General features: G+C 55.3%; 1 protein-coding gene across 2 annotated transcripts in view; it reads left to right on the forward strand.

Annotated features, from left to right (window-relative positions):
- Window positions 1-27,955, forward strand: part of PRKCZ (protein kinase C zeta) — a 98,327-nt gene that overhangs the window by 44,566 nt on the left and 25,806 nt on the right. For both annotated transcript variants that reach the window (XM_059899867.1, XM_059899942.1), the window contains 3 exons: window positions 21,622-21,707; window positions 26,952-27,083; window positions 27,675-27,756. In XM_059899867.1, the coding sequence (XP_059755850.1) occupies window positions 21,622-21,707; window positions 26,952-27,083; window positions 27,675-27,756 (300 nt within the window). The remainder of the gene's footprint in view (window positions 1-21,621; window positions 21,708-26,951; window positions 27,084-27,674; window positions 27,757-27,955) is intronic.

The raw sequence follows: 27,955 nt of genomic DNA on the forward strand, positions 1-27,955 counted from the left end.
CGTGTGCAGCAATGAAGACCCAACGCAGCCAAAAATAAATAAATTTTAAAAAAGAAAGAAATTGCTACAGCCACCCCAGCCTTCAGCAACTACCACCCTGATCAGTCAGCAGCTGTCGACATCAAGGCAAGACCCTCCACCAGCAATAAATAAACAAATAATAAAATAAAAAGATTTGCTGAAGGCTCAGATGATGGTTAGCATTTTTTAGCAATAAAGTAGTTTTTACTTAAGGTATGTACATTTTTTAAGACATAGGCTATTGCACGCTTAATACACTACAGTCTAGTGTAAACATTATATGCACTGAGAAACCAAAAAATTCGTGTGACTCGCTTTATTGCGATATTTGCTTTATATTTGCTGGAACCAAACCCACAGTATCCCTGAGGTGTGCCTGTACTGGTATGTAATCTCTACTCCGTGCTTTCCTGGGGGGCTGTCCTGCGATGCCGTCCCACCCCCTGGAGGCCTAGGGCTCCTGACTTCCTTGTGTCCGACTTTCTAAGATGAAAGGGACAATGAGGAGATAGTTACTTTTAGTAACTAGTAAAAAGACATTGAAAGATTCTCCCTTGTGGAGGGATCCCGAGGGGACTTCTCTGGTGCTGGCCCTGCCCCCCTCTTTCTCGACCTTCGAGTCCTCCTCTCGATATGTAAATCCTGCATCAGAATTCAGCTGTGACAACGTGGGCTTTCCCCCCAGTAAATTCTTAAAGCCTTTGAAAAGCTTAATCTCAAGGAGAATCAGGCCCTTTTGTGTGTTTAATTACCAAAGCAGTTTTGAATCTCCAACATGATTGAAGAGACCTAAGAGACTGCACCAGCTGAGTCCTCCACCTGCCAGGAGGCCGGTGAGCATCCCCCTCCCCCACTTCTCGGGGTGGCCCTGGTCGTGAAACCCCAGGGACAACCTCCAGTGGGGGTCTGAGGCTGATCTCCTTGTTCTCTCTTCAGCTTGTGTGTTTCTTTCATTCATTCATTCAGCCCAGCTCAGCTGCCACGACCATGAGCCAGGCACCTTGGGCCGAGCTTGGCCCGTGTCACCACTGGCTGCGGGACCCAGGACGAGGCTCCCCATCCTCAGTTTCCCTTCTTGTAAAACGGGGGGCAGGCGTGGCTACCTTTCAGGGCTGGTATGCGGGTCCAGCACCTGCTGCCGTGCTGGAAAGCTCCTTTCCCTGCTCTTGGCCGTTCTTCCCCAGCCGTGGTCACAACTCCCCGGCTGTTTATCCCTCACCCACTAGAACGGGGCTCTAGGACGAGAGCTGTGCACGGGGATGCAGGCCTCGGCCAGGTTCGTGGGACTTCTGCCATGAGCGTGTGTTTTCCTATCCACTTTGTGGCCCTCATGTCTGTTGCTGTGTTACTTGGGGGTTTAGGATCAAGAGCTTTGGAAATACTGAAGCGACCTGCAGTCCGGATGCTGCCTTGTAGGCCTGCCTGTGAAACGGAGAGGTCAATGCCCGCCTCTAGGAGGCCTGTGAGGGGACAGGATTCAGCGTATCCTCGGCCTGGACCAGCATCTGATACAGAGTGGACACGGGGTGGATATGTGGTGGACATGTCCCATATTATGTGTAGCAGAGACAACAGGTTACACCATAGACACGTAGTAGATCCGGAACAGAGACACCATAGACACGTAGTAGATACAGAGCAGATATATCATAGGTGCGTAATAGATACATAATAGATACAGAACAGATACACAGCAGAAATTCACATGTAACAGACAAGTAATGGGTACGCCATAGCATCAACACTTGCTAATAATGGTGTATCAAGAGTGTCCCGCCTGGGGTTCACTTCGCTGTCTGTGGGATCCTTTTCACAAGGGAGGACTGTTATGGGGGTTTGGAAAAACAGTCCAATTTTCTTTCCCTGTCTCCCCCTTTTCCTTTTTTAGCAGACACATCAGAGCAGCGTTTCCTGTCTGGTGGGTGGAGGAGTGTCCTTCTGGGTTGGGCCCTAAGGAGGGCGACGGGCTGGGGGAGGGGGTGGGAGGGTGGTCCTGGAGCCAGTCCCCCCCACCCCTTGCTCTGCCCCAGGAATCTTTTGAATTTATATTTTTTCCTCAGAGTCCGGTGTGGGCTTTTCGAGGTCTGCTTACAAGTTTTTGTTCTGTTTTTGTTGGTTTGTTTCTAGACTCCTAGAAATTTCTTGTATTTTGTTCTCTTCTTTATGACAACGTTGCAGAAGTCTAAAGATTCCCCCCACCCCCGCCACTGCCTCACTAAAGGGTCCCAAAGCAAAGGCGTGCAGTCAACTACGAGGCACGACCCCACCCTCACTTTTTCTTTTCCTGTTTTTCTCATACTTAGGCCTCTCTCTCTGGGGAAGGGGCAGTGCTTCTCTTGAGGGAGGGTGGGATACACTGCTGAGATGTGGAGGAGAAGCAGGTGTATCTGCGGGACCTTGGAGATGCTCTCAGACCCGCTGGGGGAGGCCCCCCCCTCGGCCCCAGCCTCACTTTTCTGCCCCTCCCCCCATGCGCGAGGCCGTTACGAACACGTGGCCCCTGCACTCTTTCTAACCATCTCTAATCGATTCATATCAGCGTGACAAATCTTTAATATCATGAAAAAGTCGAATAAGTCGTTTTCTCTGGGAAGCCTTCCCCATCGGGTGGGGCTGCAGTTTGCTTCTTAGTCCCTCTTAGAATGGGGCGGGGGGGGGGGAGTATGGGTACTTGAACATCAGCCACTTTGTCCGTTTAGCCGTTGCTCCGTGAGACCCACCGTGAAGAGATGTGAATATGGCCTTCTGTGTGCAAGGCCCCTGGTGACCGTGTCTGGTTCAGGGACTGGGATGGCGCCACCTGTCCGCGTGGAGTTCGTGCTCTAGAGGGAGGGAAGGCACAGGCGCGTGGCGGAACGGGCCCTGGGAGGGCTGCTTCCACGAGGAGACGCTGTTTCAGCCGAGGTAAGGGGTAGGGGATCTGGCTCTGCCCAGGCGGGAGGGCGCGGGGGTGGGACTGGCCTGGGCCCTGGTGTGGACGGAGCTCGGACGCTGAGGGACCTGGCATGGCTGGAGGTGGGGGGAGGAGAGGGAGGCTGGGGCCCGTCCTGGAGCCGTTGTGAGGTGGGAGCTGCGGGGTCAGAGCGGACCAGGCCGGCGCTCCATGCTGAGTGGGGTGGGTCAGGGCCAGCAGGCCTGTGCAGCCCGCTGCTGCCCACAGGGCCAAAGACACGGCAGCAGGGGGTCAGGGAAAGGGGGCAGGGGTCCAGCGCTGGGAGAGGATTGGCAGGACCTGGGAGGACCAGGAAAGGGGGAACTGGAGGGTGGGTCCCACGTGACGCATGTGGGCAGCTGAGCGCAGAGAGATGAATGTGGACAGGGGGACACAGGCAGGTTAACACGGTTGTGGGCAGGGGGACGCGGGTAGGTGCACGGACACCATCTTCCGAGTGAGGGGAGCAGCCTTCAGGATCCGAAGTGTTTACTCTCCACTGAGTCTCCGCTCGTGGTCAGACACGTCCAGGTACTTAATCAGCCAAGGAGGCCGACAGCTGCTCGGCTGACCCCGGGTTTACTGCTGTTCATCTGCGCGGCCGCAGTGGGTATTCGAGCATCATGGTGCTATTTCGGCCAGGATGCTGAGGGCACGGAGGACACAGCGCTCGTGGGAAGGTGGGCGCATCACAGTGCCAGCCTCTCAGGCACTGAGGCCACGTCCTGTCGCGTGGCTGCAGAGGGCGTGCAGTTGTGTGTCGTGGCCTCGCTGCCCCTCTCCCAGGTCTGGCGCTTCGATCCCAGAAAGGAGGCGGCGCTCTGGCCTTGTGCTCGCAGATGACCAGGAGCTGGCTTGTCCCTGGCCAGGAGAAGCGGCCCTCAGGCTGCTTGCAGACGTGGACCCGGAAGGAGCTGAGGGGCGGTGGGGGGGAGCCGTGGGCGTGCCCGGGGCTTGTGGCCGATAGGACGGGGATTGTGCTGGTGTGTGCGGGTCTCGCTCAACGGCCGTCCGAGCAGGATGGATTTGGGACGAGGTGATCACGTGGCTGAGAGCCGCGAGGAAGAGCTGGCGGCTGCTCTGAGACGTGGTGTGGGGACAGGAATCCTTCCTCCAGGGTGGGCAGGGCTGTCCACGAGGACTGGGATGAGTCCAGGGCAGGGGGAGGGCCCTGCCCGGTCCCCAGCGTGGTCCCAGGACAACAGCAGGATGAGGGAAGGGAGGCCCCGCCTTAGTCATCTCTCTGTCTCTCTCTGTGTCTGTGTCTCTCTGTCTCTGTGTCTCTGAGAGGCCTCCCTCTCGTTCCTTGTTGGACCGAACACGGTTGGGGCAGGCGAGCCGCTGGGGGCTGGGCTGAGTGAGAGGCACACCTGAGGGCTTCCGTCATCACATCTTCCCTCTGACTCTGACCCTCCTGCGTCCCCTTCACGAGGACCTCGTGATGACACTGGCCCCCAGATAATCCAGGATCATCCCCTCCCAGGGTCCTTACCTTAATCGCGCCAGCGGAGTCCCTGTTGCCGTGTAAGGTGACACAGGCACAGGCTCGGGGATTAGCACGGGTCATCTCTGGGGGTGGATACTCAGCCGACCACAGGGGCTCCCTGGCTCCCTCCAGAGGGATTCCTGGAGTGAGAGCGAGACCCAGACGGAAGGCGCTGGCGGGCACACTGGGGGTGGGGCGGGGGCAGCCTGGGCGCCCCCTCCAGCTCTCTCCGGGACCCCTGGCCTTGGATGGCCTCAGTTTGCTCATCTGTGAAGTGGAGTCCACGGTAGCTGCCCCTTTCTCCTCTGATGATCAGAGGTTGTAACGGGTATTAAAACACCCTAATCACAACCGCTGAACTGAGCTTCATCAGGGTGCCCGTGGAGCGGGCCGGGCGTGGGGCAGGGAGAGGGTGCTGGCAGCAGCTGTGACGCAGGGGCTGATAGCGGCTCGGCCTCGGAGCCGCACCTGGGCTCGGCCTCTCGGCAGCCCTGTTCACAGACCTTCGTACAGACCCGCCCGAGGAGGCAGGGGGAGCCCAGATCACAGCCTGCGGGTCGTGTGTGTCCCTGAGATTTGATCGTGTCGGTGTTGAGAGCCACACAGGAAAGGTGATGGCTTCCCAGGGCCTGGGCTGGGGACGGGGCAGGGAGGCTGTGGTCAGGCGCAGGCAGGAGGCGTGGGGAGAGTCCAGCCTCAGCTAGAGGCAGAATTGGTGGACTTGGTCGCTGGCTGGGCATTGAGGGAGCGCAGGTTTCTGCCAGGGGGGCCCCGGGAGGGGGAAGAGCCGGACAGGAGGGGGCGTTTCCTAAGGGCTTCCGTGAGTGACCAAGAACTGAAAACAGATTCTCTAAAACTGAGGCAGGAGACCCAACAGCCAGGACTGACCCCGGCTCATCCTCGGGCGGCCGGACCTGCTTCTCTCTCTGCAGTGCTTGTTTCCTCAGAGGGGCTTACCCTCCGTCAGGCGCCTCGTCAGGGTCCCCGGCTGCTGGGTCACACCGCCGCCTCGTGCCCTTGGTCACTCGCCCACCTTCAAATCATCACTGGTGGAAAGCCCTGCACGTGGCCTGGCCTGGGCTGGTGGGCGTGGAGCCCTGCGGGGGGAGGTGTAAGGAGAGGGACCCCACCCCCACCCCCGCCCCAGCCTCTTTCATCTGGTTTCCAATCTGCTCCTAAGGGCTGGTTTATCCAAGAGAGCCACCCTCCCCGCCGCTCGCTGCTGCCACTGTGGGTGGCCACCGGCCTGCATCTGGGGACACTCACTCTTGAGCGCTGCCCCCGGCGCCCCGCCAGCTCACCACTTGGACCTCAGCCCTGCCTGGGACGAGTCCCACCCCCGCCAGAGCCTCTCTGAGCTCCTGCTTCGGGGGGTCCAGATCCTTTCCCCAGTCCTCGTTCCTTATGATCTCATCGTCAAACTCAGGATTTACAAGAATTTGGCACGTGTGTGTGTCCAGCCTCCTGTCCAACCATCTGTCCATCGAGGCTCCCAGATTTCCACCCGAGTGGAAGAGATCAGCGCAGGGTGAAGGGCAGGCTGGCTTCCTTTCAGGAAGGCCGGGAGCCTCCCCGCACACACCGCGTTCCGTCAGTTCTAGGACGAGCCTCCCGCTTCCTAACGTGGCTGAAATCGGGGTGCATGGGGCAGGTCTGGGTGTCCCCGTTTAGCCGGCAACGTTTTCTTTCTTTCTGGTGCTTAAGATCACGGTGTTTCTGTCAGTTGATGGCCTCTTAGGTTGGATGAGGAATGTCACAAAGGTGGGCTGGCGTCAGGCAGAGGGAAGGTTGGGCGCGGGCACGGACGCAGGCCTGCAGGTGGGCGATCCTGAGGGATGTAGGTCTGCGGTGTTGATGAGGACAGGGAAGGTTAAGGTCACTGGTGTTGAGCTAAAGCAATGGGGACCTGTGGCTCAAATCTTTGAGGGCGGGGGAGATGGTGTTGAAGTGTGGAGAGAGGGGAGGGAAATGGCTGGGGGGGGCAGCCCACCTCCCGTCCCTCTCCCCTCCCCAGAGGACGGGTGTAGGGCCGGAAGTTCCAGCCCTCTAATTATGCCTTGGACCGTGACGACAGCCCCCAACCTGAAGCCAATCTCATCAGCTTACGGAAGACACTCAGGACTCCTAGGGTTTTAGGAGGCGTGTGCCAGGAGCACAGTTGTGATAACTGCATTTCCACCCTCTTCTCGGGCTGTAGGGGTCCCGCTCACACGTCCTCCAGCACACGGGCTTGTCAGAAGCTCTTTGCAAGCAGAGCACGTGTGAATGGTCCCACATCGTGGCCTTGGTCTGATCTCCTCTTTACCCCTGAGGCTAAGTAAGCATCTTCTCACTAACGGGCTGTTTAGGACCGCTGTTTAGGACCCGTTGCTGTCGGGTGCCCGTCCAAGTCTTTTGCTTAGTTTCAAAATCAGGTTGTTTAAAAACAACTTAATCAGCTGTGCATCTGTTTTCCTGCTTTGCAGGAGCTCTTTGTGTGTTGTGGATGTGACACTGCCAACATCTGCCCGCACTCAGCGGCTTGCCTTTCCACTCTTGATGAACAAAAACTGGACGCTCACTCTACAATTAGTGCTTTTTGTATCCTGTTAAAGAAATATCCCCTTAACCCCAGGTCCTGAGTATTTTCTCTCCTGCCCAAATTGCAACTTTTCATTAGTCCTACATCACCTGGGAGTGAGTTTTGTGTATGGCGTGAGGTCGGGGCTGAGGTTATCCGCCCCCTCCCGCCCCCTGCCATGGTGATAACCAGTTGATCCAGGACCACTTATAGCAAAACCCATCCTTTTCTCACCACGATTCAGTGACATCCTTATCATACATTGTCGGGGGTGGGGGTGGGCTGTTTCTGGACTTGTTCTGTCCTGTTGGCCTTTTACACCAGTATCACACAGTTTTAACTCAGCTTTTTTTTTTTTTTTAATTAATTTGTGTACTTATTTTAATTTTTTTTGGCTATGTTGGGTCTTCATTGCTGTGTGCAGGCTTTCACTAGTTGCGGCGAGCAGGGGCTACTCGTCAGTGCGGTGCACGGGCTTCTCATGCAGTGGCTTCTCTTGTGGTGGAGCACAGGCTCTAGGCACGCAGGCGTCAGTAGTTGCAGCACATGGGCTCAGTAGTTGTGGCTCGCGGGCTCTAGAGCACAGGCTCGGTAGTTGTGGCACACGGGCTCAGTTGCTCCATGGCATGTGGGATCTTCCCGGACCAGGGATCGAACCCATGTTCCCTGCATTAGCAGGCGATTCTTAACCGCTGTGCCACCAGGGAAGTCCCCTAACTCAGCGTTACAATAACTCTTAATATCATTGTGTTTTAAGTCCTGCAATTTTGTTTTTCTTCAAGAGTATCTTGGTTGTTTTTTGCTTTTTCCATTTCTATACGAATTTTACAGTTGGTTATAAGTTTCCCAAAACCCAGTGAGATTTTTTATTTGGATTACATTCGAGTTCATAGATCAACATGGGAGAATTGACATCTTTACAGCATTGAGGTTTCCAATCCATGAAAATAGATTTAACTTTTCTTTAAATTCTTTCAGTAACATTTGTAGTCTTCTGTGTAGCAGTCCTGCACAATTTTTGTTAGATCACTTCACTGCCGTTTACTTTTTTTTTTTTTAAAGAAGTTATTAGTGTTTGTTTGCTTCTGGGTGATTTTTAAAATTATTATTATTTATCTATTTTATTTTATTTTTGGCTGCATCGGGTCTTAGTTGCCCCGCAGCATGTGGGATCTTAGTTCCCCAAACAGGGATCGACCCTGCGTCCCCTGCATTGGAAGGCAGATTCTCAACCACTGGACCACAGGGAAGTCTCTGCCATTTACTTTTTAATGCTGCTTTAAGTGGTGTTCCTTTTATAATTTTGTTTTCTATTTGTTTGCTTATAAAAATGTATGGAGAAGTGCAGTTGATTGTTGATATTGAACTCTTGTCCAGCAACCTTGTTAATTCACGTATTAATCCTAGTATTTTGGGACTTCCCTGGTGGCACAGTGGTTAAGAATCCACCTGCCAATGCAGGGGACACAGGTTTGATTCCTGATCCAGGAAGATCCCACATGCCGTGGAGCAACTAAGCCCTTGCGCTACAACTACTGAGCCTGTGCTTTAGAGCCCGCGAGCCACAACTACTGAGCCCGCATGCCACAACTACTGAAGCCTGCATGCCTAGAGCCTGTGCTCCGCAACAAGAGAAGCCAACACAATGAGAAACTCCTGCGCACTGCAACGAAGAGTAGCCCCCGCTCGCCGCAACTAGAGAAAGCCTGTGTGCAACAACGAAGACCCAACGCAGCCAAAATTAAATAAAATAAAATAAATTAAAAAAATAATCATATTAAATATGAAAACCAGCTTTTAAAATTTATCTCCACGGTGTATTTTGTGACAATGGCGACTCAACGAACCCAACGCAGCCATAAATAAATAAATAAATAATAAATAAATAAATAAATAAATAAAATAAAAATATATATATATTAAAAATCCTAGTATTTTATCTGCAGGTCCCTTTGGGTTTCCTATATACACTGCCATTTCGCCAGTGAGTTTTATTTCTGTTTCCAAACCTTCAGCTGTTGCCTTGTGGCACTGGCACTGTTTATCTTTCCAAAACATTGAGCCTGTGTCCAAAACATTGTGGAACAGAAATGCTGACAACCGGCATCCTCTCATTCTAGATTTCAGTGGAAAATTTTCAAAATTTTACCATTAAGGATGTTGTTTGCTGAATTACTTTTCTTTCTTTTGTAAATTCCCATCATCAAATTAAGGAGTTTCTATTTTATTCCTAGTTGAGGGTTTTTATCCTGAATGACATAGAATTTTACCAGATGGATTTTTTTTTCATCTGTTGTCATACTTTTCTCTTTTATTCTGTTAATAAAGTGAATTACGTTATTTGGCTTTGAATGTTAAACCAACCTTGCGTTCACTTAGTTCACCCTGTTTGGCTATAATGTGTTATCCTTTCTATATTTTGCTGGATTCAGTTTGCAAATATTTGTTTGGTATTTTTGCAACTATGTTTATGAGAGAAATTGACCTATAATTTTCTTTTTTTGTAATGTCAGAGTTAAACATGGAGGTATATTGCCCTTAAAAAATTAATTGAGCTTTTTAAAAAAATATTTATGTATCTATTTTATTTATTTTGGCTGTGCCAGGTCTTAGTGGCAGCTCACGGGCTCTTCGTTGCGGCATGCGAACTCTTAGTTGCGCCATGCATGTGGATCTAGTTCCCCAACCACGATCAAACCTGGGCCCCATGCATTGGAAGGCAGATTCTTAACCACTGAACCACCAGGGAAGTCCCTGAGCTTTTTTTTAATTCTTGGGAAGATTTACATTAAGATTGATGTTATTTCTAAATTAATTATTTGGAAGAATTTATAGCAAAGCTCCACGAGCCTGGAGTTTTCCTTGTGGGAACATTTTAAATTCTAGGTTTAATTTTTAAAATACAGATTAACTATTCAGATTTTGTATTTCTTCTTTTGTCACCTTTAGTAAGTTGTGTTTTTAAGGATATTTTAAAGTCTAAATCATACTTATTGACATAGTACATATCTTTGTTATCCTTTAAAATATCTTTAATATCTATAGGTGTTAAATTATTGGAAATTTCACTTCTTCTTTTTGTTTTCCTTCATGTATTTTGTGCTATATTAGGTGCATACAGATTTAGGATCATTATATCTTCCTTTTGAATTGACACTTTTATCATCATGAAATGTTGCTCTTTTAGATGAAAAATATTATTAGCATTTATGTCTCCTTTGTCTGACATTAGTATAACTATGACTCTGTGTGTTGGGGGGGAATGGGGGGATCTTACTGTTTACGTGGTGTATTTTTTCCATCTTTATACTCTCAACTTTTCTGTATCATATTTTGGAAACAGCTCTTATAAGCGGAAGTTAGTTGTTGTTTTTGACCTAGTGTGAAATCCATGTCTTTTACTGAAGCATTTAATTCATTTACATTTAACGTCATACTGATAAGTTACAGTTTAAATCAATCATCTTACTATTTATTTTGTAATTGACCTATGTGTTCTTTCTTTTGGCCTTCCTTTCCTGCCTTCTTTTGGTTTAATCAAGTGTTATTTTTTTATCACCCCACCCCACCTTTTATTAGCTTTGTTAAGTAATACTTTTAAAAAATATATTTAAAAAAATATTCTAGGGACTTCCCTGGTGGCACAGTGGTTAAGAATCCACCTGCCAATACAGGGGACACAGGTTCGATCCCTGGTCCAGGAAGATCCCACATGCTGCGGAGTAACTAAGCCCGTGTGTCACAACTACTGAGCCTGCGCTCAAGAGCCTGTGAGCCACAACTACTGAGCCCGTGTGCTGCAGCTACTGAAGCCCGTGCACCTAGAGCCCGTGCTCTGCAACAAGAGAAGCCACGACAATGAGAAGCCCGCACACCACAACAAAGGGTAGCCCTTGCTCGCCAAAACTATAGAGAAAGCCCGCGTGCAGCAACGAAGACCCAATGCAGCCAAAAAAAAAAAATTCTAGTGGGACTTCCCTGGTGGTCCAGTGGTTAACACTGCCTTCCAATGCGGGGGACACGGGTTCGAGCCTTGGTCGCGGAAGATCCCACATGCCGCGGAGCAACTAAGCCCGTGCGCCACAACTACTGAGCCTGCGCTCTAGAGCCCGCGAACCACAACTACTGAAGCCCGCGTGCCTAGAGCCCGTGCTGCACAACAAGAGAAGCCACCGCAACAAGCAGCCCGCACACCGCAATGAAAAGTAGCCCCCGCTCCCCGCAACTAGAGAAAGCCCGTGCAGCAACAAAGACCCAACACAGCCAAAAATAAATAATAAATAAATTATTTTTTTTTAATAATAATAATAAATAAAATAAAATAAAAAATATTCTGGCTACCTTAGGAATTTTAAGAAACATTGTTGGAATGCACCTTAAGTTACTACTTTTACTATTTCCAGGTAAGGCAAGAACCTTACTACGCTTTAGTCTTATTTATCCCCTTATCAATTTTTATGCTATTGTTGTCATGTGTGTAAATTTTACTTATATTTTAAACTCCACAATCATTGTTAGTGTTGTTTTAAGTAGTGTTCATTCAGATTCCCCTTCCGATGCACACATTTCTTCCTGCAGCATTGTGCTTACGTCCGAGACCATCTTCCTTCCCGAAAAACTCCCTTTAGTATTTCTTCTAGCAGAGGTTTGCTGACAACTAATTGGTTTTTGTTTCTGCGCACACATCTTTCTGTTGCCTTCGTTTCTGAGGCCATTTTCTCTGGGTGTGGGGCCCAGGTGGGCAGTGATGCTCTCCCAGCACGTCTGCTGCGTCATCTGGCCTCAGCCGTTTCTCTTGGAGACTCGCCTGTCCCCCCGTTATTCCCTTGGATGCTTCTCTTTCTTCTCTGGCTGCCTTAAAAATGGTCTTTGTTCTTCTGTTTTAGCAGCCTTGCAAAAGAGGGGGAATATTGCATTTATCCTGAGGTTTGTAGAGTTTTTCGGATCTGGGGCACAGTGTCTTTTGTCTCCGCTTTAATATATCAGCCGTGTCCTTTCAGGTGGTGCCCGTCCCCTGTCCCTTCGTCCCCCAGGCTCCACATCCATGTCTTTTCACCATGTCCCATATGCCCTCTTGCTCTTTTCTGCACTTCCTTCCGTCCTGGTTTTCCGCCCACTGTGTTGCAATCTGGACCTTTTCTGCTACTATCTCTTATTTTGTCTACCCTGCTTTTAAATCTGTCTCCTGAATTATTCACTTCAATTACTGTATTCTCACTTTGAGAATTTCTAAAATGCTCGGGTTTTTAGAATTTGATTCCTTTTTTTTTTTTTTTTTTAAAGGAGATGTAGGGTCAAGGTAGGGTTTTGTTTGTTTGTTTGTTTTGTGCTTTTTTTAAAATTAATTTATTTATTTTTGGCTGTGTTGGGTCTTCGTTTCTGTGCGAGGGCTTTCTCTAGTTGCGGCAAGCGGGGGCCACTCTTAATCGCGATGTGCGGGCCTCTCACTATCGCGGCCTCTCTTGTTGCGGAGCACAGGCTCCAGACGCGCAGGCTCAGCAGTTGTGGCTCACGGGCCTAGTTGCTCCGCGGCATGTGGGATCTTCCCAGACCAGGGCTCGAACCCGTGTCCCCTGCATTGGCAGGCAGATTCTCAACCACTGCGCCACCAGGGAAGCCCTGATTCCTTTTTTAATAGATCCAGTTCACAGGTGAAATTCTCTCATTTTACCTGTCTTTTTCAATATATGCTGAATATCTGAATCTCCTGGGAGTCCATTTTTATTGACTGTTTGGTCAAATGCTCCTATTTCTTGGCCTTCCTGGTAACTTTTTACTGAATATCAGATACTGTGTTTGAAAAACTGTAGGAGCTCTGAGTGATGTTATTTTCCTCGTGAAAGGATTTGACTTTATCCCAGCAGATGGAGTGTGGGTGAGTCACCTTGATTCCATTGAGGCTGGTCTGTTTCTCATTTTCCTTTAATATCTTTTAGCAATTGCAGCTGGAAAAGTCGGGGGGGGGGTCACCAGGACCCCAATCTCCAGCTTTTGTCTCCCCAGCACTGTGAGTCAGCCAAAAATCTCCACCGAGCTTTTTTTTTTTTTTTTTTAACCTTTTAGCAGCTGCTTTCTGCTTGGTTTCTTGGCCTTTTGCCCCGGACTTGTGCAGCGTAGGACTCAGCAAGTGCCTTGAAGGGCAGCCTGGATTTTTGGTTCATTTCTCCACATTCCCCTTTCCTCTGGGACTTTGAGAGAGCCTCGTAGCGGGGGTCACCCCGCCACTCCAGTGAGGCTGGAGGGCAGAACATGAAACCAAAGAGGTTATTCTTGAGCCTTAAAGATCTGGCAAATTTGTCTGGCCACGTTTGGGGCTTGCTGGGGACCTGTTGCTTTCGCTCCTTTTCTGTTTCTCCTTTTGGAGTGGGACTGACCATCCTATGCCTATCCCAACATTGCATTTTGTTTTCGTTTTTGTTTTTGTTTTTGGCCGCTCCATGTGGCTTGCGGGATCTTAGTTCCCCGACCAGGGATTGAACCTACACCCTCGGCAGTGAGAGAGCCGAGTCCTAACCACTGGACCACCAGGGAAGTCCCCCAACATTGCGTTTTGGAAACACACAACTTTCCCAGGCCCAGGCCGGGGGCGGTTTTCTTGAGGACAAATTGCCCCTTGAGTGTCACCCCCGTGGTTTAGATGATGTTTCAGTGAGACTTTGGACGTCAGTGTTGCTGCAGGAGTGAAGGCTTCGGGGCTGTTGATGGAGTGGGTGTGTTTTGCGTGTGAGAGGGGCATGAATCTGGGGGGACCAGGAGCAGATTGTTTTGGACCAAACGTGCCCCCAAATTCCTGTGTGGAGGCCCCGACCCCAGGTGTATGTGGCGATGAGGCCCTTTGGGAGGTAATAGATGGGGTCGTGGGGAGGGGTGCTCGTGCCACAGGAGAAGAGACCCCGGGAGCCCCTCTGCCGAGTGAGCTGGGAGAGGCCGTCGCCAGAACCTAGGCCTCCAGCCCCCAGACTCTGCTGCAGCCCGTCTGTGGGCCTGTCGTGGAGTCCCAGGAGGACCCAGGAGGCCCCTGGGGCTGGCTTGTCTCGGCTGCCCTGAACCCCAGTTTTCACCTGCAGTTGGATCCACGAGCACCGGGTCTCGCTCTCCGCTTGGCCTCCCGGGAACCAGCCTCGTCTCCCATTCTGACCCGCACGTCTGGCCGTGATGCCGGCCCGTCCTTGTTGTGGTCCAGCCGCCACTGGCTGTCTTCGGAGGGGCTGCGTCCTCAGTCCCCTCCCATCGTTTCCCCCAGCACACTCGGGGTGCCCGTGTTCCCGGCCCAAGGTCTTCTCCCGTGGGCCTGGCCCTGGGCTCCGGGCCGCAGGTGCAGCGGGCCTGGGGGGAACGCGGGCCCCTGCGGCACAGGTGGGCTCTGAGCGGCCCCAGGACTCATGCTGTTTATAAGAAGTGAGTCCATAAAGGAAGACGTCTGCATGGAGGGGAGGTGGTTCGGCGGAACCCACTTGCAACAGATCGCTTGCAAGTTTGTGTACGTTTTTCCAGAGAATCTTTCTGAAAACATTGGTCAGACATTTCATCAAAACTCAACTCATTTCATGACAAATTTGTATCTTTGTGATGAAAACTGTGAGAAAGTTGAACTGTTATAATAACCCCCTCCCTCTCAAAACACCTCTTAGGGTTGGGTTTCTTGACTGATGGTGTTTGGTGACAAAGGGACAGCTCTGGGTTGGCCTGCCCTTTCTGGGAACCCCTAGGGTGTGGCCCTGGCCTTGCACCCCCTGTGCCTCGTCGAGGTCTGTTCCTTAATGGGGCGTCTGGGGCCCTGTGACAGCAGCCCGAGCCAACAGGGATGGGCCCTCGGGTCTGGATGGCTTGGTCGCCCTGAACCCCGGTGTTGGGTGCCGGCCGGGCCCCTGCTGTACACGGAGGATGCCGTCCGGTCCTCACAGCTCCTGTCCTGGGAAGCAGAAGACCTTTCTTTACTTAAGCATTTCTCTTTACAAAAATCAGGAACCTGGTCCTTCGCTGGATCTCTTGCACGGGGCTGCCCCCCGTCCCTCGGAGCCTTTGTGAGAGTGAATCCGCCACTCGGGGCTCCAGCGCTGGGTCAGGGTGCCTTTCCCCTCCCCGCCCCCCGTGGCTGCTCCGTGGCTCCCGTGGCCGCTCTCCTGTCCACGGAGCCCAGCGTCCTGACCTTCAGCCGCTGTGTCCTCACAGGCACGACTCAGATGTCCCTCTTGGCCACCAGGGAGGGTGTCTGGCAGGTGGACTCCTGCAGGCGTCGCCGAGCCCCAGGGGACGTGTGTCTGCCCCGTCGCTTTGCACACAGCGCGTCGCATGGGGGGACCCTCGCGCCTCTTCTCCCTGCCGCGCATGAGGCTCAGGGAAGCGACCCGCATGCTGGCCCCTGTCCCCAGCTTCCTTTCCGCGGGAGGCCCCGCCGGTGCTGCCGGGCCACGGCGCTGGCAGGTGCTCCAGACAGCTGTGGCCACAGCTGATGGGCAGTCCCCCCAAGGGACATCCCCGCAGCACGTGTCCAGAGGCGGCAGTGTGGGGTGGGTCCAGCCAAGCCTGGCCCTGGTCACTCTGTCTTCCCATGGCCATACCCTGGGGCTGGCCCCACCTCGTCCACGCAGCCAACCACGCCCGGGCCCCGTGTCCCTGCTCCACTGCCCAGGGAGGGGCGACCTGGCCTCGGAGGGAAGCCCCTCTCTGCAGCCTGATTGGGTGGTTTCATCACGTGACGGCCCTGGACCCATGACATCCCTGGGGTTGCCCTTCTTGGATTGCTTTAGACCCAGATGAGGTCAGCACCGCGCCAGCGATGCCAAGGCTTGGGGGCCACGTCGGGACCACGTGAGGAAGACAGGCTTCTGTGGGAGCCGGGCCCGCCGACAGGACCAAACTGCCGCCGTCCCCGCGTGGCTGGTTTCCTGCCAGGGTGGCTCTGAGACCCATCCCAGGTCTGCGTCTGTAGCCTCAGGCCCCTTTACCTGCCTCTCAGAGCAGCGGGTTCTAAGTCACATCTTCTGCTGGGACACAGATCAGCGAGGAGCAGGAAGCCACGAGGAAGAGGGCCCTGGAGGGTGCGACCCCCCCCAGCCCAGCTGCGCCCTGCTCGCCGCTGCCCCGCCTCCAGCGTGGCCCGCAGAGCGCAGGAGGACATGGGTCTGGGTCACACGGCTCTGGGGGCAGCGCCCGGTCCCTCCTGAGACACAGCGACCACCTGTTGTGCGTAGCAGCGGGCCGCTGGATCCACGGTCGGGTGACACCAGCCGCTGGGAAATGCAGGCGAGCTGTGTGGCTCCATGGGCTTCCTGGGACTGTTTGTCCACGCTGGCCACCGTCCCTTGGGACCCCCAGCCTGTGCGGCCACCAGGCTTCTCAGCAGCACCAGATACGTGTCCCATGGCCAGGCCAGCGTCCCACGTAAACCCCAGACTCCTGTTTCTAGGTGGTCACGTGCAGCCTGCAGTAGGAGCCTTTTGGTGGAATGTGTGGTCGGTGAGGGCAGGGCGGCCTGAGCGAGTGCGCTGCGCACTGGACACGGGCCCCGCCCTCCTGGCCGTGGACCCCAGGGGACGCCACTCACCTGGAGGGGGCCGGGCCTGGGGGCAGCAGCGCGCGCTCTGCTGAGGACCCCACCCCGGGCCCGAGGGACGAGGGCCCCTCACCAGCTCCCTGGCCTTGCCTCGGGCTGGTCACCAACCCGGAACCACCAGGAAGGCATTCAGCTGACCCACATGCCCCGTCGCCGGAGCACTCCCGCCACAGTTTCGAGGTGCTCCAGGGCTGTCCGGGGTTTGTGCTGCGCTGGTCACCTGGGCGGTGGGTCCGTGTCCAGCAAACAGTCAGAGAGGCTTCCAATAGCATCATGATCTGCCCTGAAAATTCGGAGCACCCCATGCTCCCCCCCAAATCTGGGGGCTGCCTGGTTTGTTTCAAGGTCTGTTGCTCTAAGCTCCCTTTTTAAAGTGTATTTTCTTCGCCTTGTCAGAGCCCTCAAGATGCTCCATTGCCATAGAAACTGAGCTCATTAAAGTTCCCTGTAGCCGTCCTAATTATAGAATTCCAAAGACAAGCAGAGAGCTTCTTTGAGGGTGCCGTTCAGGCTGAGAGAAGGTGCAGGAGCGGCTGAGCAGACGGGGCCACGAGGACCCACTGTCGTTCCCGCTCTGTGTCCAGAGCACGGGCACCATGGAGGCGACCGGACACCTCCAGGTGCCCAGCAGGCTCTGACTTCGAGCAGCTCTGACTCCGAAGTCGGCCTTGACATGGTGACCGAGATGGAGCCTCCTGACCTACCAGGATACTGGGTGGAGCAGCTGCGGGATCAGCCGGAGCCGCCCACCAGGGCCCGCTTCCCATGGAGGCCTTGCCAGCGCACCCGGCTGGGCTTCAGGACCGTTTACCACTGAGATCAGCCGAATGGGAAGGTGGAGACGCAGGGCCCACGGTGGGTGCAGCGGGCGGTGGGGCGGGTCATCCCCAGAGCGCCCGCCCCGGGAAGCACGCTACTTCTCTGAGAAGTTCTCTGAGAACACGTGTCCTTTTCTTTTTCATACCGTGTCGGAACAATGCTAACCGAGGGGAAACTGCAGGCAGGTTATACAGGAACTCTCTGAACTGTCTTTGCAACTTTCTGTACATCTAAAATTACTTCAAAACAAAAAGTGTATATTTTTTTAAAAATGTAGGATGCCCTTCTGTCCCTTGTGGTTCCTGGTAAGTCACCTGGGCACTGCTTTCCAGGTGGCAACATGGGTGTGGACTGGACACCACAGGGGCTCCCCCGCCTCTGCCGGAAGTGGTGCCAGGGTGTGGAGCCGGGGTCTGCCCTGCCAGGGTCTCTGGCAGCACCTTCCTGTCTCTGCCTGGGGTGGGGAGTAATGGAAAGTAGCACCTGAGAGTCCATGTGAGTCAGTTCTCCAGAGAAGCAGGATAAACAGGACGTGTGTGTAGAGAGAGTATTCACTGTAAGGAATTCGTTCACATGGTCACGGAGGCTGCAGGCTGGAAGCAGGAAGAGCCGCTGCCGAAGTTCAGGTCCGAAGTCCATCTGCTGCAGGACTTCCTCTCGCTGGGGGATGTCAGCCTTGGGGTCTCTTCAGGCCTTCGCCTGATCGGACGAGGCCCACCCTCATTATGGAGGGCAATCTGCTTCACTCAGAGGCCATTGGTTTAAACGTTCATTTCATCCGGAAACACCCTCACAGAAACATCCAGAATAATGTTTGACCGCAGATCTGGGCACCGTGGCCCAGCGCAGCTGACACATGAAATTAACCACCACATTCCCCTCCTTGCCAAGAGGCACCTCCTGAAACCATGCTCAGTCTCTAGTTAAAGACAACAGCACAGTCACACCTCTGTCCGACATTGCACGGCGGTCCTGTGTGCGCAGGACACGCACTGACCCCTCCCCCAGGAGGGCTGGTGGTTGGGAGGCGCCTGGAGGATGTGGCCCCCTCCTGCCTGCTCACCACTTTACTCCCTGGTTTCCCTCCCTTAACTTGCACATCTGCAACTTCTGTCGCCTGGGAGCAGTGTCACATCAGTGCCGTGGCTCCCTGAGGCCGCCCTGCTGGTCTGTGTCCTGCCTTGGGTGTGAAGCGCGTGTCCACAGGCGCTGCTCCCCGCTGGTCAGGGTGCGAGCCAGTCGGGGAGAGGATGTGGGCCCCTGCGGCGGGATCGCATGCAGCGGCCGGAGCCTTTCTGTGCAGACTCAGAGCTCTGTGTTTCTATTAAAATCTGAAACTAGTTTATAACCATGTCGTTGTTGCTGCCTCTGGCCCCTCCCTCTGTGTTTTTACAATTCTGATTGTATATTGTTTACTGCAGCAGTTGAGGCACTTCAAGAGCATGGGACTCACGTGTGTTACACAACATATAATGGAGTGGACACGTGTGCCCTTAGCAGCCGACCCGCCCAGCGCTGACCCACTGCCCCTGGTCTTCCACTTACTAGAAGGATTTCATCTCATAACTGCGCATCCTGAAACAACACATTGTCCGTTTGGCTTATTTTTTAGTGTGATAACAAGGGCATCATTTCACAGAGCCCACTTTGTGGACGTCAGTATGTCACTTTATATTGATTTTTTACTTGGTTTGATTTTGGAAGATGGCGTCTGTACTGCTGAGCGTAGCTCAAGTCAGGTTACGGCCGCCGGGTCCTCCTGAACAGTCACGCCCGCAGGTCACGTGTCCTCTTGCCGATGGGCCTGGGCGTCCGCAAACACCCTTTGCCGGCTGCGAGCCCACGTGTGAGGTCCCTCGGGCCTTGGTCTCGGAGCAGTGCAATTGCTGGGTCCCGGGGAAGCACGCGTCCTCTCGACAATCAATTTTGGCCCCGGTTTAGCCCCTGTCTCGGAGGACAGGCAACTTCCAATTGCTCTGGTCCTTGACGGTATTTGACGTCACGGAGACTTGTTTTTTGTTGACGCTTCTGTTGCTTTTTCCTCGCTGATTTGTGGAAGTGCCTCTCGCATCCTGAATCATTAACCCGTCTCTTGCGTGCGGCTGATAATTGGGACGGGGGTTTGTCTGCCTCTCGGGTGGCCTCTGGATGGACGTGCGTCCTCCCCTCATGGTACTCAGGTGTGTTCCTCTCCTCTTTGGGCTGGTGCTTTTGTGTTTTCAGAATTTTTCTCCCCCTTGGATTGTTAAGATTGTCCACATTTCCTTCTAAAATTTGCCGCTTTGCCTCTCGTGTTTAAGTCCTTATCTTTTGAGGCGACAGCTTGTGTGTGGAGTGAGGCAGGTGTCCGGTCTGCGTGGGCTGCCCTCCCAATACCCTGGATGGGGGCAGAGACCACGGGAGCTTACTTCCCAGGGTCTGGAGGCTGGACGGCTGAGGTCCAGGTGCCAACAGGGTCGGTGCCTGGTGAGGACACTTGGCTCACTCGTCACCTCTCCGGTGTCCTCCCGCCCTGGAGATAGAGCTCGGGGGTGTCCTTCTCTTCTTGTGAGGATGCTAATCCCATCAGGGGCCCTACGCTATGACCACTAACCTCCATCGCTTCCTTAGGGGCCCCACCTCCAAATACAGTCACGTGGGGGCTGGGGGTAGGGCTTCCCCGTGTGATCTGGGAGGACACAGAGCAGCTGGGGTCCAGGCTTTTCTCTCTGTGGACAGCGGGACATCGCCCGGCTTTTCTCTCTGTGGACAGTGGGACATCGCCCGGCTTTTCTCTCTGTGGACAGCGGGACATCGCCCGGCTTCCCTCAGTCCTGCTCCACACCCAGGCGTCGTGCAGGGCTCCGTCCTGTCCCCTCGCTGAGCCTTCCGGCCTGCTGGGGGCTCCCTAATACCCCTTGGCCTCTGCTAGGACATCTTTGAGTCTCTTATTTCGGGGGGCTTTGCTCAGATTTGAAGGGTATCCAGTGGGCTGCATTTTCAGGCTTTCACACGGCACGTGTGTGAGCGCAGGAAAGAGCCAGAGTCTCGTGCCACCGCATCCCCGGCTGAGAGCCCAGCTCCCTCTGTGTCCCTGTGTCACTCGGTGCCTTATTCCTCCGTCCGCTGGCACAGCCGGGGGATGTGTCCGCCACACGTGGGGCAGTCAGGCCTGTGGACGTTAGCGGGAACCTGCTGGGGGCCAGGCTTCCCCCAAATCAGGCCAGGAGGGCCGCACCCTGTCATCCGGGCAGGGGTCCTGGGGCATCACCAGGGACCCCTTGGAGCCCAGGGCGGATGGGCTGGGGGGTGAGGACGCTACCTCTGGCCGGCCCTGTTCTGTCTGGGTGTCGGCGTCTCGGTTTCCCACTTCGTCTCCCATTTACCGGGAGAGAAGCCGGTTTTGCAGTCACCGTGACCTGGTTTCGGCAGGTTCCAGCCAGAGCTGGTAATTTGCTTGTTTTAAAAACATTCTGTTGCAGTTTCCACGTCAGTATATTCCTGGCACTTCCCTGACTCTCATGAAAGTCGCCTTCACTAGAGAGCTTTGTAAAAGCACAAAGCTTCCCGTTGTATCCTGAGTATTTTGTTTTCACATACTTTCAAAGTGTTTTGAAGGAGCAAAGTTGGAAACGTTTTTGAGGAAGAATAAAGCCAACAGTTCTGCTTATACATTTAGCTCCGCGTTTTTAACGAGCAGCCTCCTTCCTCAGGAGTTTGAATTACTGAATGCAGGTTGTGAAAGCGACGGTTTTGGTAACTTTCAATTCAACATAAGTGTCCGGTTGGTTTGGCTTTACTTCTGTCCCTAGATTTGCTCTTCAAACGGGAGCCCGGGACGGAGGAGACGGGATCGTGCTGGCTGGACAGACGCCCGTCTCGGGCTGACCGTGGACTCCCCGGCGGCCAGGGTCCCTCTGAGGACGGTCGGGCGTGCACATCCAGGGGGCCCTCGGCCTGTCGGAGCCTGTCCCTGTGTGGAGAGGGGCCTGGTTTTCATGCCTGGAGGGAAGGGGGTGGAAAGGAAACACGTGGGAGGACACACAGGCCCCGATGTCGTCACAGCCTGACCCTCTGCGGAGGGCAGCCCTCGCGGCACATCCAGGGGCATCGAGGGGTGGTCGACCCCGGGATCGCGTGAGGAGTGGCTGTGGGGACGCAGGCGTGTCAGCTCGGCGGGCGGCCTGTCCCCACCGCACCGCACGTGGCGGAGCTGGGCTCGTGGGCCACTAGGCCGTTTCTTTACCCCTTTCTGCTGTTCTTTCCAGAATCCATCTACCGCCGCGGAGCCAGAAGATGGCGGAAGCTGTACCGCGCCAACGGCCACCTCTTCCAAGCCAAGCGCTTTAACAGGGTGAGTTGCTGTCGAGGCCGCCGAGTTGCCCCCCCGCCCCCCCCAGAGGCGGTGCCGGGCCCTGCTCTGCGCACAGGCGAGGCCTGTGAGCCGCTTTCACAGCCGCTGTCCCTGGGTGACAACGAGCCCTTTACGAGGCTCCCTGAGCCCGGGAAGGTGCCAGCTCGGGTCTTTTCTGATGAACTCGGCCTGTGTGTCCCTGCTACGGGATCCCCGTCCAGGCGCTGTGGCTCCACGGTCCCGCCTGCCTGCGCGCATTCAGAAGGGACGCAGATTTGTCCCATAACCAGGGTGCGTGTGCTACCCCACGGTGTCCCCTGTTGGTCCCAAGGGTGTCCTGCGAAGCCCAGAGCCCGAGACAGCCCTCCAGCCCCCGGCCCGCTGGCCCCGCTGTCCGGCCCGCTCCGAAGGCGCTTTAGCTGAGCATCTGGTGTTTCTCCTCGTGCTGCCCTGTGTCCTGTAGAAACCACGGGGTTCGCGTGGCTGTGTAGCCGTCCCGTTGCTGGCGGGCATCTGCAGGTGCCCCCACGGCCGGCGACCACGTGCCCCGGGGCTGCCGGCACAAAGCACCACAAACTGGGTGCTTCGCCGTTCGTTCTCTCACAGTCTGGAGTCCAAACCAAGGTGGGGCGGGGCCGCTCCCCCTCCCGCTGCCCTGGGAGGGTCCTGCTTGCCTCTGTGTAGCTTCTGGGCTTGCTGGCGGTCCTCGGAGCGCCTGGGCTGGGAGCACAGCCCTCCAGCCTCTGCCGCCTGCTCTCTGTCTCTGCTCCCCAAGGACACCCGTCATGGTGTTAGGACCCAGTCTGACCTCATTTTAACTTAACTAACGGCACCTACAAAGATACTTTTTCCACGTAAGGTTCTGGGTGGACCTGAGTCTGGGGGGACACCACGGAGTCCAGTACAGCAGCCGAGCGCCTGCTGACCTGGGGACCCCCGCATGCCCTGAGCGCTCTGCCCACCCGCCCCCCCCCCCACGTGGTGCGCCTTCTCCGTGCCCCTCACAGCCCCGTGTGTGCCACCTCCCACCTGGCACACAGGAGGTGCACACGACACAGTGGTTTATCGTTTACTGTAATGGGTGACTGGGGGAGAGTCAGCGGGGGAGCCCTGAGTGCTATGTTGGGTGTAAAGAAGGGATGCGGCATGTCTGTTGGGAATGAGAAGGGCTTTGGGAGCCTTGGCGACGTTGGGAGGGCATGGGGTCTTTGGGACATCGGATGCCGTGGGGAGGTCGGGCGTCGCCGAGTGGGGGCAGAGGGCCTGGGGTGCAGGAGTGATGGGCCTGGCCGACGGGTGTGGACGTGAGATTTTCCGGTGAACCACCCAGACGGACCGGGTGAAGCCTGGAGAAATGGAAACGTCCAGCCCCCATGATGCGAGGCCCCCACTGCCCACCCTCCCGTGTTTATTTAAAAAACGGACGACCAGCCAGCTTGCGGCCGGTGGCTTCTCTTCCTGTGCATCTGGGCACCGGCTGGGTTCTGCCAGAGAGGGTCTCAGGCAGACGGGATGGGCCACCCTTCAGGACATCAGAGAACTGCTCGTTCCCTTCATGACAGATTGACTCACAGGCCCACGACGAAGCCCACCCACCCGGCAAGGCCGCCCGGAGGGGCCTGGCCTCTCCCTCCCCGCAGGTTCTCGGAGGAAAACCCATTTCTCTGATGGCAGAGCCTGGCGCACCTCCTGCCGCCTCCTCCCCAAAATCTGTGGGCAAAGGCTTCTCCTCCTCAAGGAGGAGGGGAACTCGGCGGTGGGGGGTACCCACTCCAGCCCCGTCCCCACCCGCTCTCCCTGAGCGCCAAGCGGCTTTTCACAAACACCAGGAGGCCAAGGAGGGAGCCGACCCCGAGACCCCCGACAACTCTTAACCAGCCCCGCCATTCACAGATGGGGAGGCGAGCGTGTCGCCGTTTGTCACCAGGCACAGTTCCCACCAGGGTCCTTGGGCTCCACGTCTGAGGCCGCACCATCCACCAGTGTTAACTGCGGGGCTGCGAGGTCACCCCACGTGTCTCGGGAGCTACACGCCTGGCTCTGCGGGATCAGCCAGACTCACAGGGACAAGCCCACAAAGGAGGTCACTGCTCTCCTTCTTTGCTGTTGACCCAAGGATGGAAGCGAGGGCTGTTGGCCTCACTGGCCCGAGCTCCCTGCCTGGAGCTTTCTCTGCACTGGGCACAACTGAGCTTCTCGAGCAGAGAGGAAGGCTCAGCTGGGGACTCACAGTGGGGTGGGGGCGGCGTCCAGCCCACAGCGGGAGCACTGAGGTCCTCAGCCCCAGGGCTGTGGTCTGAGCAGCTGGAACGGGGCTGAGCAAGCATCCCCTCCCAGGGGCAGAGAGTAGGTGTTTCAGGCTTTGTGGCCCATGCGGTCTCTGTCACAACTGCCGGACCCTAACTCTGCTGTTACTGTTGCCGTGTGAAAGCAGCCCCAGACGTCAGTGACTGAAAACATGAGCAACGAACCACTTGGGCAGCACGTAAGAGACTTAAAAATATTTGCACCCATTAATCTATTAAGTCACGTGATTTTTCTGAGAAATGAAGCTTGGGTTTTTTTTAAAGTATTTATTTATTTATTTATGGCTGTGTTGGGTCTTCGTTTCTGGGCGAGGGCTTTCTCTAGTTGTGGCAAGCGGGGGCCACTCTTCATCGCGGTGCGCGGGCCTCTCACTGTCGTGGCCTCTCTTGTTGCAGAGCACAGGCTCCAGACGCGCAGGCTCAGTAGTTGTGGCTCACGGGCCCAGCTGTTCCGCGGCATGTGGGATCTTCCCAGACCAGGGCTCGAACCCATGTCCCCTGCATTGACAGGCAGATTCTCAACCACTGTGCCACCAGGGAAGCCCGAAGCTTGGGTTTTAAGTTTTATTTATTATTATTATTTTTTGGCCACAGCTTGCGGGATCTTCGTTCCCCAACCAGGGATTGAACCCAGGCCATGGCAGTGAAAGCGCCACGTCCTAACCACTGGACCGCCAGGGAATTCCCTAAGTTTTATTATTTAGTGGCACATTTCTTGAAATGTTGATAATTCAAATCTAGTTTTGAAATAAAGAGCCTTGTGGGGCTTCCCTGGTGGCGCAGTGGTTGAGAATCTGCTTGCCAATGCAGGGGACACGGGTTCGAGCCCTGGTCTGGGAAGATCCCACATGCCGCGGAACAGCTGGGCCCGTGAGCCAGTTACTGAGCCTGCGCGTCTGGAGCCTGTGCTCCGCAACAAGAGAGGCCGCGACAGTGAGAGGCCCGCGCACCGCGATGAAGAGTGGCCCCCGCTTGCCACAACTAGAGAAAGCCCTTGCACAGAAACGAAGACCCAACACAGCCATAAATTAATTAATTAATTAATTAATTTAAAAAAAAACTAGCTGTTTATCCTCAAGCAACCACTCTCTTTAAAAAAAAAAAAAAAAAGAATTCCAAGCCTCACAAGCAGGCCAAAGCAGGGCTTGCCTATTAACAACAAATAATTATTAAAAAAAAAAAAAAAAAGAGCCTCGTGGCTGCCTCTTCTGGGGAGATGTCTGCACGTGGCCTCGATGTGACTGACGGGTGCTGGAACCCGGCACACTCACGCTGCCCTTGATCACCCGTTGTCCTGGCCTGGGCCCTGGTGAGGGTGGCTCTGTAGGAAAAGGGATCTTTGTTATTAATTCGTGAAGATACCAGGTGGCTGTGGGTTTGCCCCTAAATATGATCCAAGCATTGTTAAATGGTGTTCTGGAGAAAGCTAAACACATTTATCACGTTGTATAAAAAGACGTGAATTTTTTTAATGGTTCCATGAATGCTGAGTGGTCCTCAGAGGTGACGCCCCTTCCCTGAACCCCGAGTTCACTCACCAGCACTCACCCTCCTCGGGCGGAGATGCCAAGGCCGGCGTTAAACTGGATTGGCCCGAGTCGGAGGTCTGGGGGGGTGGCCCTCTGTCCAGCCCTCTGTCTGGCCCTTGCTGCCGTCCACTGCATCTCAGGCCGTTCCCAGAGAGAGTCCCACAGCCCGTGTTGGCCTCCTTGTGGGAGGGATGGTTCCGGCAACGTGGGGGACTTGGGTACATCCTTCTCTTTCCTTTTACCGAAGTTGAAAGCAGTGGGGCACGCGGGCGCACGCGTGTGGACTTGTCTTCAGCAAACCTTTATTGGGCACCCACTGTGTGCTGGGCACTGTGCCGGGTGCTGACCACATGGCCGTGACTGAGACGTACGCGCTCTGTGTATGGGGAGGGGGCTCCTTCCTGGTGGGAAATCGGCTTCTCGGTGCCCGCTGGCCGCCAGCAGCCCGTCCTGCACCTCAGGCCCACACCTCGTGAGGGTTCGCTCTGTTTCCTAAATGAGCTCCATTGCGCGGCTGGTACTGTGTATCCTTTCTGTTCTCCAGGAGTAATTTGAGACTCTCTCAAAAGAAAGAAATTTGTTAAAAAAAAAAAAAAAAAAGGCAAAAGAGGGTAAAACACAAAAACGAGTTACGGCTGGAAAAAAACTAAATGGGGAACCTGTCGACGTGCGGACACCACGTAACTGCGAAGATGACTTTGGACGCCGAGTGGTGGGCGGGTGACCAGACTTCTGGACACGCTCACCTCCACGCATTTTGTGACATTCCAAAATTACGAAAACTTCTCCAAACAAGCCAGAAATGATCATGAATTTCAAGCGTTTAGAACCAAGAAGAATAAAGATTGACCATTTAAAATCTTTTAAAACGCTGAGAAAAATACCAAGATGATTGCATGGAGCCCCAGAGCAGCTCAGAACCCTGACCGGCCAGACGCCAGGCAGGGTCGCTTCTGTGCTCGTCGTGTAGGTGGTGTTTGGACGAGGGTCAGGCAGCTGGCTCTCCCACCCGCTTCTCGCCTGGGTCACTCCACCCACAAGGGGCCCCTCGGCTGTTCTGAGCGCAGCCTGGTAGGAGCTACGACTCCCACTCCAGGCCCTGCAATCCAGTCCCTGCAAGCAGGAGGGGGCGCTGCCCGTGGAGGGGTCTCGTCACCCCTGCCCACCGGGGCCTCCCCTTTTCCCTCACAAGGAGCAGAGCCCCAGCGCCCTCCTTGGGGCCTCGGTTCCCCCAACCTTGGGACGGAGCTGCAGAGCCTGGGCGGGGGCCTGGTGCCGGGGGTGACGAGGCGACAGGGCCACCTCCCACCCCAGCTGCGCGTCGTGACAGTGCAGCATGTCCGCGTGGCGTGGCGGGGCCCCCGGGCGCACCGGGCCCGGCTGACAGCGGCTGTTCTCGTCCCGCGCAGAGAGCGTACTGCGGCCAGTGCAGTGAAAGGATATGGGGCCTTGCCAGGCAGGGCTACAGGTGCATCAACTGCAAACTGCTGGTCCATAAGCGCTGCCACGTGCTTGTCCCGCTGACCTGCAACAGGCATATGGTGAGTGGGGGCCGGGTACAGCCTGGGGGGGTGTCCACGCTGCCCCAGGGACCCTCGGCCTCCTTCTGTCCAGGTGGGGGGGCCCTGACACCGTCCCTGCCACCCGCGAGAGAGAGGAGGGGCTCCCGTGGGCTGCAGGGTGACGGCCCAGGCCAGCGGTCCGGGTCGCGCCCTCTTCCTGAGCCCCGGGAGCCCCCGGCACTCTTGGGGGCCGCAGGGTCCACCCACCAGTAGGGAGCCTCCTGGATTGTGACGTCAGCCGTGGACCCCGGAGCTGGGGCCTGACTGCAGGCGACGCGAGATGGGGGCTGGGGGCGGGAGAGAGGAGTCAGCGTCAGCGTGTAAATACACGCGCTTTCTAAAGCACCTGCCGGGAAGGTCGCGGCCCGAGGGGCTGAGCGGTCACCTCGGCCTGTGGACTCACAGGTGACCTCAGCGCTCCTCTTCCCGTGTTCAGTGCGATGATGTAACAGTTGAATGATACGTGTCATGACGTGTGTTACAGTGTGTGTTACACAACAGGTGACTTACAAGTCTCCAGAAGCTCTGTCGTGGCGCCCGCCGGGTCACTGTGTTGCCGTCTCTCTGCAGGATTCTGTCATGCCTTCCCAGGAGCCTGCAGTGGACGACAAGAGTGACGACGTGGACCTCCCTTCCGAGGAGACGGATGGAAGTAGGGGCTGCTCGCCCCGCCCCCCCCGGGAACACCCGCCCGCCTCCCCTTCCCCCCGGGCATCCTTTTAGATCCTCCCCTCTCTCCAGGGGCCAGTACCTGGGAGCATGCCCCGTGCTCGCCGCAGGACCGGGGAGGGCTCTCAGGGCCCCCCTCATCCGGGTCAGAGGTGGGCGGGGTGGCCTTCCCTGGGCGCCCA

This window comes from Balaenoptera ricei, chromosome 1, assembly GCF_028023285.1.
Source record: "Balaenoptera ricei isolate mBalRic1 chromosome 1, mBalRic1.hap2, whole genome shotgun sequence".
Classification (NCBI taxonomy): domain Eukaryota; kingdom Metazoa; phylum Chordata; class Mammalia; order Artiodactyla; family Balaenopteridae; genus Balaenoptera; species Balaenoptera ricei.